The 15,735-nt window shown below is 32.8% G+C and overlaps 1 protein-coding gene across 1 annotated transcript in view; it reads right to left on the reverse strand.

The window, feature by feature from the left end:
- Nucleotides 1-7,920, reverse strand: part of LOC127738869 (aryl hydrocarbon receptor-like) — a 109,372-nt gene extending 101,452 nt beyond the window's left edge. The window contains exon 1 of the mRNA XM_052250324.1: nucleotides 7,751-7,920. Coding sequence (XP_052106284.1) covers nucleotides 7,751-7,767 — 17 coding nt within the window. The 5' untranslated portion in view covers nucleotides 7,768-7,920. The remainder of the gene's footprint in view (nucleotides 1-7,750) is intronic.
- Nucleotides 7,921-15,735: the final 7,815 nt, after the last annotated feature.

A 15,735-nucleotide genomic window follows, 5' to 3' on the forward strand; every position in this document is an offset into this window, starting at 1 on the left:
TTTCTGAAAAAAATTGGACAGGGATTCTGTGTTCCCAGGTCTATTTGTAATCTGGTAGAAAAAATGTCAATTGTAATGAAACTGATACTGAAATCAATAATAATGAAATAACATACAAATAATCAGCTCTATCGATCACTGCTGAGGATTGAAAGGTGTCGAACAGAAAATTGTTATCGAATGAAAAAGTTTTCGTCTATCGGATCATAATAATTAAATCATAAAAAAGTCTACATCATGATACAAAAACCATAGCTTAAAACTTCAGCAATGACTCAGAATACAATTAAATGCAAGCCAACAGCACAATATTCATAAGGATGGCTACAGACAGAGGGAAAAAAAATATTTTATAAAAATTTCTTAAGTCTAATGGCCTTAATTTGGTTAAAAAAAAAGAGAAGGTCCTAAATGATGGATACCAAGTGAAGCAAGATCTGCTTACTCTTTTGGAGCACCTGAGATTAGCCAAAGTTTTTGGTGGGTATCTGCTGTTCAGTCTTTAAATTTTCTATGTTATGATCTGTGGACTTGCTTGTCTTTTCGTCCCCAATCATTTCTTGCCATAGCTTTGTCAATTTCCTTACAAGTTAAGAGTTTTGAATATCCCCTTGGTACAATGTACTTCCCGTCCCTTTTTTACATTACATTTTATCATTATGAAAGCATTTCTTAAGCTGTTGGTTCAAGATTTTACTTTTTAAGTGCAAGGGGCACTACTCATCGATAAATTTATTGATTGAAATCAAAACTTATACTTGATACATGTATGTAATCTTTATAAGAAAAATGTCTGTTTATCAATAAAGAGATGCACCAAAATCACATGATACACATGTTGAAATTGTTACAAGAAAAAAATATGACTATTAAAAGTCCAATAATTCTAAAGCAATGAACCAGATAAATTTCAAAATCAAAAGGCATTTTATATTCACCAATCCTGTCAACAGTGTCAAGTTTATAGTGATTTAGTTTGTAGAAGTACATTCTGTTCTTGACACTTTCAAAACTCAGAACAAAGATGGAATATGTGAAATCACAAAATCACTAACATAAAAATAACTGGTATAAATTTTTTTCTTCGTTTTGTTGAAGAGCTCTATGATGCATAATTAAGTGTGCACATGCATACCTGAACTTCTGTAACCCAATAAATGGAATCAAATTGCGCCACATTTACCTGCATTTTACATGTAACAGGTTATCAATTAACATACATAGAGGATAATGTATTGTTTCCTCCTTTAGTATGAACTGTAATTCCTTCAAATTCGAGCAAATAACGGACCTGAAGCATTCTAATCTCATTACAACGAACGACTTACTGCTTCACATCTGTCAATTTTTGTGTTTTTAGATACTCTCACAAAGTTTCAGGCCACGACATACATAAAAATCTGAAGTGCTAGCTCAGAATCTGCAAGAAGTCAACATGATTCGGAAAAAAGAAATTACTTCGCTCTAGAAATGTACAAAAAAACCAGTGAAGAGAAGTGAGCAGAAAGAAATATGTTTCATCTTTAATTAATAAATACAGCCTTTGGTTTAATCATTAATGTTGAACCGAGACATATTATAGTTTTAACTATGTATATATGAATGAAATTTTAATTCAGCATATTTTTTATATTAAAATGACTTTAACTCCGCCAGTCGGTAAACTGCTGGTCCCAATATTGGATAAAGGAAGAGGGCAGTCAATCATTTAGTATATATATATATATGGACTGGTGTACAAATTTTTGCACCTCCTGTTTGCGGTATTCCATCTTTTCCACAAGTTTATTGTTTTCTGTTTGGTAATAAATTAATAATAAGTTTTATTTTGTTACATCTTGTGATCCATTTATTTGGCAATCGCCAATGGCAGTCAGCAGGGTTTAAGAATATCAGTTGTTCAACCTGCTAGTCAAATGCGTTATGTTAAAATATACTTTTTCACTCATTTGGTCTTTTGGAAAATGTTGTTTGTGCTGTATTTGGACCCCTCTACCAAGAAATTTGTTTTGCATGCACACATATAAAAATTGCGTTTTTTTATCCAACACAATCATAGGTTTGAACATTGTTTTCAATTTAGACTTTTACATCTCATTTAATCAGGTTAAATAATAATTTGACTCAAATTGTTTTGATGTAAACCAGTTAAAAAAGTGGGAAGCAAAGTAAATAAACTGCTTCGCTGAGCGCAGTTAGTTACATGTACGCCAGCAGAAGTCCAACCCTGAACAGTTGGGGCAAAAATGGACACAATATTCAAGCTTGATTCAGGTCTGAATTTGGATTGTCATTAAATATTTAACATATTATAGGTTTCTGAATAAATGTAGTCAAAGATCTTGAAATTGGTTATATGAATTGGAATTTATATTCAATTAAAGATTTCTTGCTGTTGTGCAATACTTAGTAAATCTGTTGTCAGACTATAAACAAATAAAGTTCAATTAATTCTCAATGTCATATTATAAATTTATGAAAATAAAAAGGGAGCTTACATCAATAGATATAAACAATTCACCAAAGTTTCATGAGAATTGGTGACAGCATTTTTGAGTTATTGTCCGAAAACTGGAAAATCCCCCCTTTTTTTATGAATAAAACCCTGTAACTCGGAAACGTAAAATCTTAAATTTACAAAAATTGAAAGGGAGCTCATGTCAATAGATATAAAAAATTCACCACAATTTCTTGCAAGTTGGTGAAAGCATTCTTGACTTATTGTCTGAAAACTGGAAAATCCCCCTTTTTTTAATGAATAAAACCCCATAACTCGGAAACGTAAAATCTAAATTTTATAAAAAACGAAAGGGAGTTCATGTCAATAGATGTAAACAATTCACCAAAGTTTTATGCAAATTGGTTAAATCATTTTTGAGTTAATGTCAGACATGTTGACGACGGACAAACGGACAACAGTATACCATAATACGTCCCTCCCGTAAACAGGCGTATAAAAACATCAAACCATGTCTGGAACCACTTTTCCTGTCAGGTGAATAGGTAAATCTCTCCTGTCAGACAATTAACTGACCTTGATAGTAATATAATATAAATAAGAAAATGTGGTATGAGTGCCAATGAGACAACTATCCATCCAAGTCACAATGTGTAAAAAGTGTACATATACAACTATTTTTCGCGAAAGGGGCATTTAATTATTTTGTTCTATATTATTTCCTTATATCATTTTTATGACCAGCAAAGTTCAATATTACATTATTCATTATTTATACCATTCACTAGTCCATATTAATAACCATCAGTGATAAAGATATCACAACTTTTAATAACTTATTTGACAATGTATGAGGGGGGGTAGGAGGGGTCCTGATCCCAAAATCCCGGGCTTAAAAACATGGAATCCTGAGGTCCCGAATTTAAAAAAATTTAAATCCCAACATCCCAAAATTCGAAAAAAGAATTCCCGGATCCCGAAAGGATCAATCCCGAAATCCCGAGCTTAAAAACACCCGATCCCGGAGTCCTGATCAAGGTCCTACCCCCCCCCCCCCCATGTATGCAACAAGGTGAAAGTAAATAAAATACAGACAGACAAACAAGAAAAACTACAAACAAACTTGATAACTTAAAATTGAGTAATTTTGATTAAAACTAGAAAAGAAGCTACTTGCTCTGAGAGGGTTAGCAGAAGTTGAAATCATGACATTACAGCAACTTGTAACAAAGTCAATATTGACCAAAACAAACATCTATAACTATCAAAGACTATCAAAATCAAACACAAATCTAATTGAGAAAAAAAATCTCCTCTTGGTCCACCACTGTGGTTACCTTGTTTTGTATTCTTTTCAATCTTAACATCTTCATTTGCCATTTGTCCCATTTCTTTTTGTATCATGTACTAATAATTTTCACAAAGTTATAATTTTCAAGGGAAAAGAATTTAATTTACCAAGTTCTATCTCATGAGTTAGGCCTTTATTATAATTCAATGTAAATAAATTTATTTTAATTTTCGTGAAAAGTATTGCTTCATGAGGATGAAAAAAGATATTGAAAAAAATCCCAGATATGATGATTAGTAACTTCAACCAGACAAAGAATGAATATAATAGTATTAACAAAATAAGATATGATAGTAAGGCCTAATAAAATAATACCTGTGTTACCACTAACCTGCTGAAATAAAATGCTCAGCTGGGCGCAGCTTGATACAACCGCAGAGGTCACACCCTGAACAGTTGGGGCAAGTATGGACACAACATTCAAGCTTGATAGTTGATACAGCACTGAATTTGGATTGTGATTAAATATTTGACACAGCATAGGTTTCTGACACAGAATGAATGTGGTCTAAGAACTTAAAAAAATTTTATTTACCTATTCAAACCATATCATTATTATTTGCTTTTATATATAAATCAGAAATAACCAATTTAAAATGGAAAATTTTAAAGAAAAAAAAATCCCCCCCCCCCATTTTTTGAACCCCCTTATGATTCATCACCCCCAAACTCAATCCAAGCCTTCCCTTTAAGGTGTGGTACCTTGAGTACAATTTCAGAGAGATCCATACACTTGAACACAAGTTATTGTCTGGAAACTAAAATGCTTGTTTTTGGCCACTTTTTGGCCCCTTATTCCTAAATGTTTAGGGCAATTACCCCCAAACTCAAACCCAGCTTTCCCTTTGTGATATGGAACCTTGCAGTACAATTTCAGAAAGATCCACACACTTACACACAAGTTAGTGTCATGAAACTAGAAAAATGCTTGTTTTTTGCCCCTTTTTTGGATCTAATTCCTAAAGTTTTAAGGCAATTACCCCCAAAATCAATCCCAGCATTCCCTTTGTGATATGGAACCTTGTGGTACAATGTCAGAGAGATCCATACACTAACACACAAGTTATGTCTGGAAGTTACAAAAATGCTTATTTTTGGCCCCTTTTTGGCCCCTAATCCCTTAACTGTTGGTACCATAACCCCCAAAATCAATCCCAACCTTCCTTTTGTGGTATTGAACCTTATGGATAAATTTCATAGAGATCCATTCATTTAAACTAAAGTTAGAGTGCGAAAACCAATGTGTCTTCGGACGACCACGACGACAACGCCAACGTCATACCAATATACGACCGCAAATTTTTTTTGCAGTCGTATAAAAATTAGGGAAGATACAATGTAGGTAGCCAAATACAGGGGAAAGATTCAGACCTTAATGCTTTTTCAAAATGACAAAAAATAACTTTAGAGGTGGCACTCAAAATAAAGGTATGTAGGGTTAGAGGAAACGAGTATTTTTTAAATTAGGCCTTACTATCATATTTGATATTCGTTACTAAACTGTTTTCATTCTTTGTCTGGTTGAAGTTACTTATCATCATACATTTGTACATGCGCATCTGGGTTTTTTTTTCGATATCTTTTCTCATCCTAATAAAGATTTGCTTTTCACCAAAATTAAAATATATAGATCTACATTAAATTATAATAACATGCTTGTCTATATTATGGGCATGAGTCAAATCTGCATTTGGTTAGTTAATTTGACACCTACAGAAAAAGTAAAATCGGCACCTGGTCAAATCATCATCTAGTAAAATCGGCACATATTCAAAGTCATTTCAACATTTGATTAGTCAATTTGGCACCAAATACTATTTTTACCTTTTTCTTTCCTTTATATTTGAGGTATGGAGAGAATAGTTTTTGGTTGTTATGTGTTAAATAAATATAGATTCTACCACTGTATCGAGTGAAATATGATATTTATCCACTCAAGACAGTTTCAAATTTAAAACGTAGGCTTGCTGAGCGTTTTAAATATTTAAAATTTAACTGTCGAGAGTGGATTATACAATATATATATAATAAAATATCGTATTGCACAAGATATGGTGGTGGAATCTGTTTCTCTAATGGCTTTTAAAGGATATGCAGACAAATTCAATCCTTCTTTTCGAATGATCTGCAAAAAGATGTGTTCTTTTTATGTGACGTCATCAGACATGGTCGCCTTGTTTCATGACGTCAAAATAGGAAATTCAGAGGAAAGCAAGAAAATTTGACGTCATAATTGAATTTTGACCAATGAAGAACTGAGATCAAACGAACCACACGTTGATTAAATAAAAATAATCAACAGGTCAGGAAAAGGATAAATCGTGTAAGAATTTGAGAAATATATATACAGTGCATGGCCAAAAGTATTCGTCAACTTCCTTTTTTTTTTGAGAAATATATATACAGTGCATGGCCAAAAGTATTCGTCAACTTCTTTTTTTTTTCTTGTCTATATATTTCATATTAATCCACATTTAAAACAAGAATTCTCTTTAAGGCATTTATTGTTGGATTTTTACAAATATTAAAGACGCAGAATTGTCTGAAACACATTTTTTTAATTTGGTCATAGTTTTGTTGTCAATAATACTTGTGTTTATATCATCATTCTAAGTCAGAAATCGAATACACTCCTCAACAAAAATATAACAAAACACCAAAAATAAACAAAAAAGCCTGTGACAATTCTGCTTCTATTGATCCTAAGTTGATTAAAATCTAACCAGAAATGTCACCACAATATTTTTTTGAAGAGACCGATTTCATTGAGCCGCAACTCCTCTGAAACCATGCAAAGTCGGAAATATTTGTGATATGGCGTATAAATGTAGTGTTTTGTACTTCCTAAATTTGTCTTTGAAACAATCTTTTTTCACAGAAAACGCCAATTATTGAGAAAATATCCAAATTCGGAGACTGTTATCTATCCGTGTCTTATACGCTTTCGTGCATGCTCAGTGGACGTACTGCCTGCGAAATCCAAGTGAAAGTAAGAAGAGAAAATAGGACAGTTAGGCCCATAAGGATCCTGTATTGTATTGTAAGTGCATCATTTTACAAAATTAAACAACATCCACCCTTTTTACTCAGGTGCAGGACTGTCCAAAAATGAAATGGGCGTTGAACGTGTCAAAGTGATCCTCCCCCCTTTAATGTGTAAATACAGGCACCCGACGTCCGGACCCCTCCCCTTTTTTATGTGTAAACACAGGCACCCTCGACACTCATTGTTTCAACACTTGCCCAATTGTAACGCGATTTCGCTGGCATCTTCTAGTATAGTAAAAAATCACAAGTGACAAATACTTTTGGCAATGTACTGTATATTGTTTTGGCAAAACTTACAATTTCAGAGGTTAATTAAAAATGTACATTGCGTACATTGTTAAAAAATTTGCACATGTAATTAAGCAGTTAGAATACACAATAAAGAATAATCAGTTGGTTTGACTAGGTGCCAAATTGACTATACTGGATGCTGATTTTACCAGATGTCGATTTAACCAGGTGCTGATTTAACCAGGTGCTGAGGTAACTAGAATTCTACACTATCAAGGGTTTTACACTTACATAATCATATGGAATATTACAAACTATTTACTTCTCCCGTTTTCTGGCACCTGGCATCTGAATGTGCAGAAATCTTAAGTTTGTACTGTTCCTCAAATATCAAAGTGAGTTTTGTTGTCACAATAATAACACTTAATATAAGTCAAGTACATTGTACTTGTGTACTAAGACATCCGAGGTCGACTACCTTCCTTTGACTTTCCCCTTATGTACAGTAAGACGCAATACTCTTGCAATTTATCAACTGACACTGAAAAAATGAAATGATGATCAGAATTCAATACATTTTTCGTAAACTTGTGACAAAATAAAAAGGGGGGTTTGTTTACTATCTTTTCAAGTACACAACTTATTGTTGGCGTATTTCTTACCTTTTACAGGTAGGCATTTTGTTAAAATAACTTGTATACTACTCTTAACGCTAATTATCTTTCATTAGAGTCAATATAAACGGTTAAAATATTATATTTTAGACGACCCATTTTCGATCCGTTCATTCTGTCCTAATTTCGTTGAGAAAATATCTCAATCACTTGAGTGTTTGCGGAAACGGAACTTTGTAGTAGGACAGGTAATACACAATACGGTACATACACTTCGAAACGTTTCACTAATGACAGGTGCGCATATGTCGTGTAATAAATAGGTCGTGCACTGCGACTAAAGTAAAATTTGCTCACTTTTTAGGCAAAACATTATTGTTTAAGGAAATCAGTCATTAATGTTAGAGAAAGCAACATTAACAGAAATATAAATTTGATGACGTAGATGCTTAATAAATTAATCAAGAAACTGTAGTTACTGGTTGTCGTTGGTTCATGTCTGTCATATTTGTTTTTCGTAAATTGTTTTGCTATAAATTAGGCGTTAATTGTTTCATATTTTTCATGTTGGTAAAAACAAAGATTTGTATAGTACTATACAAATCCTTGGTAAAAACAATGGTCACTTTATGCAATTTGCTAGTTCTGAATGCAACTATATCTGGGACTATTATACTAACTAGACTATATGAAATATTTTGTATATAACTTTTAATAAAACTATGAAATCAATATTCGAGAATCATATCTGTGATATTTCTTTTCCTCTTTCGATATAATTTACTCTCAATTCTAAATGACTGTTTTCAGATATAACCTTTCTATGATTTATACTCTCAACGGATGGCCGTTAAGTCAAATACCAACCCAATTGAATCCGGTCTAACTATTATGTGAATATGCAGAGACATATATACACATATGTGTATATATATGTCTCTGGAATATGTAAGTGAATTTATTTATTAACGAACTTTTCCACACCAGGGTCATTTTCAATAAGATTTTATTTTTTTCACTCTAATTTTCACAGTTTCACAGCTTATGTAAATAATTTGACGTTCGAATTTGATAATCGTGCACGAAGTTATGAATGTCCCAACTCAGAACCCTGTAATTCAGTTGCTGTTTCTCATATCTTTTTTTTTCGTTTATTAACTTAGCATATTCCGGTAATTGGTTTTCACGTTTGAATTGTTTCATCAGTTGTTTCACATTTTGTTATGTCGAGTCTTTTATAGCTGACTATATGGTGTGGGGTTTCTCATATTTGAAGGCCGTATAGTTACCTCCACATCATTTTGATGTATAGTTGTATCATTGGCAATTATGAGGGTCTGGATGGGGTTTACAGAATAGAGAATAATGGACTAAAAGTGCAGAATGATTCAGTCAGTCGCGTGGTTCAGATACAAGATCACTGTCTTTTACAGACATGATATAGATATAAAAAAGAGGATGTGGTATGATTGCCAATGAGACAACTCTCCACAAGAGACCAAATGACACAGAAATTAACAACTATAGGTCACCGTACGGCCTTCAACAATGAGAAAAGCCCATACCGCACAGTCAGCTATAAAAGGCCCCGAAATGACAATGTAAAACAATTCAAACGAGAAAACTAACGGCCTAATTTATGTACAAAAAATGAACGAAAAACAAATATGTAACACATAGAGTCCATAATTTACTATTGGAAAAACTCATTATTTGGATACAAAATTAAGAAATTAAGAAATGTCAGACTGTACTTTTACGATTTACAGACAGTTTTATTTACATCCAGTCTCAGTGTAGTATTGGTTAAATTGTGGAGGCAAAGTGCGCACGGATGATAATTCTAATTCATCAAGAACAAACGGATGCATAACAGAAGACAGAATAGACACACCGATCTGAACAACCCTGTTTTCTTCAGCGGGGTCGTGTATAGTATATTTATACATGATTGACGATGAACAAAACATCAAGAAAAGACAAAAAGACTGGTCTTCTGCAGATTTCCGTAAGTCCCTCAGCAATGGTAAACACGCATATCAAATATATGGCATAAAAATGCACAAAGCCATGCACGCGGGAAAAAATTCGATATTGACTGGAACATTTTATTACGTGAAGTATTTTGAAAGGTTATAAGAAATGAATTTGAAAGTGATTTTAAAATGTTCACCAGAGCAACAGTAGTCAGTTGTTATGCTACACATTTCAATTTGAAAATATTTGGATTACTCAAAGTTTTGTAAACGATATATGGTTAGAAATGCATTACAGCTGCGATTACATGACCAATTCAAACAGTACTGGAATACACAATTACAAGAGTCTACAAAAGTAGTTAATTACAAAACTTTTAAGTTAGAATTAAATTTTGAAAAACAATATTTTAGGATCTTGGATCTAGGCGAATAGATATAAGAAAATGTGGTATGAGTGCCAATGAGACAACTCTCCATCCAAGTCAAAATTTATAAAAGTAAACCAGTATAGGTTGAAAGTACGGTCTTCAACGCGGAGCCTTGGCTCACACCGAACAGCAAGCTATAAAGGGCCCCAAAAATTACTAGTGTAAAACCATTCAAACGGGAAAACCAACGGTCTAATATATATCTATATAAAAAACGAGAAACGAGAAACGCTTATGAAGCACATCAACAAACGACAACTAATGAACATCAGATTCCTGACTTAGGACAGGTGCAAACAATCGCAGCGGGTTTAAACGTTTTAATGGTACCAAACCGTCACCCTTATCTGAAACAATTGTGTAACATCACAACATAGAAAGACACACTATAAAACATCAATTGAAATGGCTTAACTCAATCAAAAGACATATTAACACCAGTGAACATACACTGAACAAATAAATTTGATCTATGATACAATGTAAATACAAAATGTATTATTTTATGTAAATATAGAACCACAAACCACAGCCTCCCAATAGAAACAGGGAGGTGGAATAACGTTAATAGAAATGATAGAACATGTCATCTTTGTACTCTTGGTAACATTGGAGACGAATTTCATTATCTGCTAGAATGTCCATTTTTTAACGAAAGCAGGAAATTATATCTCGAAAAATAATATTTGATTCGTGTAAATACATTAAAGGTTTAAAAAACTGATGAGCCAATTAGTCAAAAAGTCAGAGCTAACATGATTATGTAAGTTTATAAAGTGTGTAAAAAACATGTGAGTCCTACTAAATAAAAGTTATATTGTTTTGAAACCACTATATTGTATAAAAAATGTTCGTAAATAGATGCATATTCCTGTGCACATATTTTGCACCCTCTCTTTACCTATGTATCTGCAATGCCTATGAGAATAAAGATATCGTATTAAAACAGTATAGGCATTTTAGTAACATGTATTACTTCAACAACATAAGCCAATTAAGTTACCAAAATTGAAGAGAAACAGTACTAGTGAGAATTAACCACACACCATTTGGTCGGTTTTTTTTTCTTTAAATTTTCTCCGTGTCGTTGTCAGCTTGTCTTCGACTTATGCGTTTGAATTTTCTTTTGGTATCGTTTGCCTCTTTTTTAAAACATGGTAAAGTTTCGATATAGGGTCCGTTTCATCATATATTGTTCGTTACCGTTATGCGAAGTACTTCTGCATAAAACGCTATTTCGACTGAGTTGATAGAATATGTCAGTTACTGTAGATGTGACGTCTACGATGTCAACGACATGTAAAATTGGTGCAGTTGTTTTAACATATTTAATGGATTTGTGGTAAACCACATGTTGTCAGTTTAATATGTAAAACAATTTGTTCCGGGAATACGACAAAGAAATAATGCATCGTCATTTCTTGTTTTGCAGAGTCACGATGACTTGAATGCTCCTTAAAGTGCATTTTGTGCCTGATGGGAATGCGGGGAAATTAATAAAATATTCAATTTTAATCATTTTATGCTTATTGCGATCTTAATTTTATATTAATGATTCTTTACATACCCTTATATATTCAGGATATCTTTATCTATTTATAAAATATTCAATATTGAATGATTTCCATCAAACTCATTCTACAAATTTCTTTATAGAACATATTAAGATGCTTTTATGCAAAAAATAATTTACATATAGGTAATATGGACGTCTCTGCAGTCACGTATACCATGTATACAGAAATAGTATTTGTGTGATAAAATCTGCATTCTATATTTTGAAAAACGTCCGTTTTGCTATTGAGGACTTTCTAAGGCAAGGGATGGTACATTCTTTTGTTATTATTTACGTTGATAAATTTTATAAGTAAAAGTAAAAGAAATATATGTCCCAATGACGAACCAGTTTCAGAAATTGAAAAAAGGGGGTGCTCCCCGAGACTTCCACAAAGCTTAGCTAAGCATGTCTTTTTGTACATCTGTTCTGATCAAGAATTTTTATATAACAAAATAGTTGTAAGGTTATGTACATTAAAGGGCTATCTCACGGATTTTTATGGAATTTTGCAAGCAACTAAAACGTTTGACTTGTGAAACTATATAAATCGGAATATCGAGAAAAAAAGGAATTTGTAATTTTTTTAATTTGATATACAATTTTAGGGGGTTCCTAAGTTTTCATGATGGTACATCGTGCATCAAAAAATCATATATTTTTTTATATGTTTGATAAAGGACCCACATGTGATTTATACTAAAAAAAGATTCCGGTGTCCCTTCTTATAGTTGATTCTTAATCAATGAAATGGAAATTTCAAAAGCAATAGAGAAAATCATTTACCCCCCCCCCCCCCCCCCCTTTCCGTAGCATATGGTTTTGAGGAAGGCAGTTTGAGGTCAGATTACTGTTTTTTTGTCGAAATTTGATTTACTTTCTTAAATCACTGAACATGAAAAAATTACAAACACAAAATGCATCATTTTTCAATAATCATGTGCAGTTCCATTTGGTCTAGTTGCTTGTAGATTATCCACGAGATGGTCCATTAACGTACATAGCTGTTACCTGTTAACTGCTATATATCATAAACATAAACATGCTTTTAAATCCTCTATTGAAGAGGGGCGGTATCGCCCATGGCATGAATTAGATCAGACGCCTAAATTGTGTTCCATTTGCAGCTATTAAAATATCGTGATGATAAGCCTTCATATTGCAATAGTTAAGGAAATAAAATATGTTCAAGCTAAACTTCATTGAATATACAATATCTTACCTTTTGTTCATGCATCGCTATGATAACTTCATTGTGTATACAATATCTTACCTTTTTTGCATGCTTTGTTTTTATCCGAATGTCGTTCTGTTTGTGTCTACCAGCTGTTGTGTATTGTGAAGTTATTATTTTATATGTAAAAATGAATGTGTATATTAGAGCGACATTTTATGACAAATATTAAATATGTCTGTTTTGAATACGGAAACACAGCTAGTTAAACACCAGATGGACGAGTGGCTAATGCTTAAAACTGAATTTCAAATATAAAAACATGAGACTATATATAGATATAAGAAGATGTGGTATGAGTGCCAATGAGTCAACTCTCCAGCCAAATCACAATTTGTAAAAGTAAACCATTATAGGTCACACCTTTGGCTCACACCGAACAGCAAGCTATAAAGGGCCCCATACCATTCAAACTGGATGATCCATTTATTTCAATTTAGACGATATCTGAAAAGAAAATATAACCAAAATGTATGTTCGTCTTGTTCCAACAAACAGACGATATTTTATAGTGTGTCTTTCTATGTTGTGATGTTACACTATTGGTTCAGAAAAAGGGTGAAGGTTTTGTACCATTAAAACGTTTAAACCCGCTGCATTTGTTTGCACCTGTCCTAAGTCGGGAATCTGATGTTTAGTAGTTGTCGTTGTTGATATGGTTCATAAGTGTTTCTCGTTTCTCGTTTTTTATATAGATTAGACCGTTGGTTTTCCCGTTTGAATGGTTTTACACTAGTAATTTTTGGGGCCCTTTATAGCTTACTGTTCGGTGTGAGCCAAGGCTCCGTGTTGAAGACCGTACTGTGACCTATAATGGTTTACTTTTATAAATTTTGACTTGGATGGAGAGTTGTCTCATTGGCACTCATACCACATCTTCTTATATCTATATGTTTTATTACATACTCCCTTAAAAAACGTATAACGATTTTCAAAAGGCATTAACTCAAATAACTTCGAATATTGTTCTTCTATCTTCTTAAAAATATGATAAAATAACATAGTTGTGAAGATGATTTAGATAGACACGTGTTTCTTATTTACCGAAAGATCTCAAATATCATCAGGCGGAGTTAGTTCGGTGGTAGTGCTTATGACTAAAAATGCGAAAAGAACGGAAACCCATTGTTAGTTGTTGCTAACGACACTGAGCAGGCAACTGGGTTTTATATATCTATTGACTCTGTGTTTCCATGGCAAAAAGGAAATATACCAAAAAATAAAAAGTGGAAAAAAGGTATAACAAAAATACCGAACTCCAAGGAAATTCAAAATGGGAAGTCCAATAAAAAATGACAAAATCAAACGTTATCAACCAATGGAACTAGTGAAAAACAACTGTCATATTCCTGACTTAAATTGGTACTAGCACAGGCTTTTTCCGAAGAAAATGGTTGCTAAAATCTGGTTTTATAGCTAGCTAAATCTCCCACTTGTATGACAGTTGTTTATAGTTCCGTTATATGAGGGCGTATTAACATATTTACATATTTACATTTGGACTTTTAAAGACATATTTTTTATCACTACTTTTACTGCATCAGATGCGCATTTCGGCAATTCATTCTTCGTTCTTTAGTGGTACTCGAGGCCAAAACGTTCGGAACAGCAACTCATATTAAATACAAACATTGAAGACCTGATAAAACAAAAACAAAACAAAAAAGTTCAAAGTACTAGTAAATCTTAACTAGGACAAGAATTTAGAGCTATGTACGAGGGAGATACATTAATTAACTTGAAATGATTTCGGAAATTTTATAACAGTAAATTTCTATAAAGGATATCATTATTTTCACACCAGTATCAAAGTACTGGCTACTGGGCTCGGGAATTAACAGTCCAACTGCAAAGTTATCGACTCTAGAATCGTCTCGGCTATGCCTAAGTTATTTTCTACAAATTATGGATAAGAAACTGCAAGTCATGTTCCTACTATACTACTTCTATATATGACATAATGCCTACTGATTACATGTCATTTAGTATATATTTATTATTCTTATAACGATACTTTCTACTTACTTTATAAATATGGTCCGTACTTGTATTAATGGCTGGATTAGACGTAGATATTTTAGTTGACAAATGAGCTCCGTCGGATAGAAATCGACCTTATGCAAGTGCACGTATACATGCTAATATATAAGACTTTTATTGCTTTTGGGAACATTCAAATACGAAATAAAAGACGAATCTATGTCTGTTTTGTAGTGTTCCTATATCAACTAAATTTTGAAACAGTTACAGACTTTGCATAGATGTTTTTTCAACCCGAAATAGTTTAACAGGTGAAGTGATATTCATTAGCATAAGGTCGATTTCTATCCGACACAGCTCAAATTTCTGCTTTAGTGTACATTTTATTTAGCTTATAGTCGGAGAAACTTCCCGTTCAGGAAATATTTTGTTTACCTGACTGTCTCGATCGAAGAACGCATGTTTTGATTGGCTTCGCTGTTGTTCTAGTTCTCGCCGTGTAAGCAAACCAAGCTTTCTTTTGTGGATATACCTTGAAAAAGTTCAACATACGCTTTTGTGTTGGTTTTTTTTTTTTTTTTTTTTTTTTTTTGCCATTATTTTTTGGTCGAAAATTATTGTAATTCAATATTATCAATTCGAATTGTTTTCCTTTTCTTTTGCCTGAAATCATTTCTTAAAGCCACCAGAATTTTGTATTTTCATTTTCTTCTGCCTAATACCATTTCTTAAGCCACCAAAGTCTATCCAACTTTACCTTAAGCCTTTAATATTACTAGTATATAATTTTATTCCAATTAGAATAATAGGTATAAAAGCCAGTCGGCATATGTATTTCTTTTAAAGTAAATACATAA

This window comes from Mytilus californianus, unplaced genomic scaffold, assembly GCF_021869535.1.
Source record: "Mytilus californianus isolate M0D057914Y unplaced genomic scaffold, xbMytCali1.0.p SCAF_4, whole genome shotgun sequence".
NCBI lineage: Eukaryota > Metazoa > Mollusca > Bivalvia > Mytilida > Mytilidae > Mytilus > Mytilus californianus.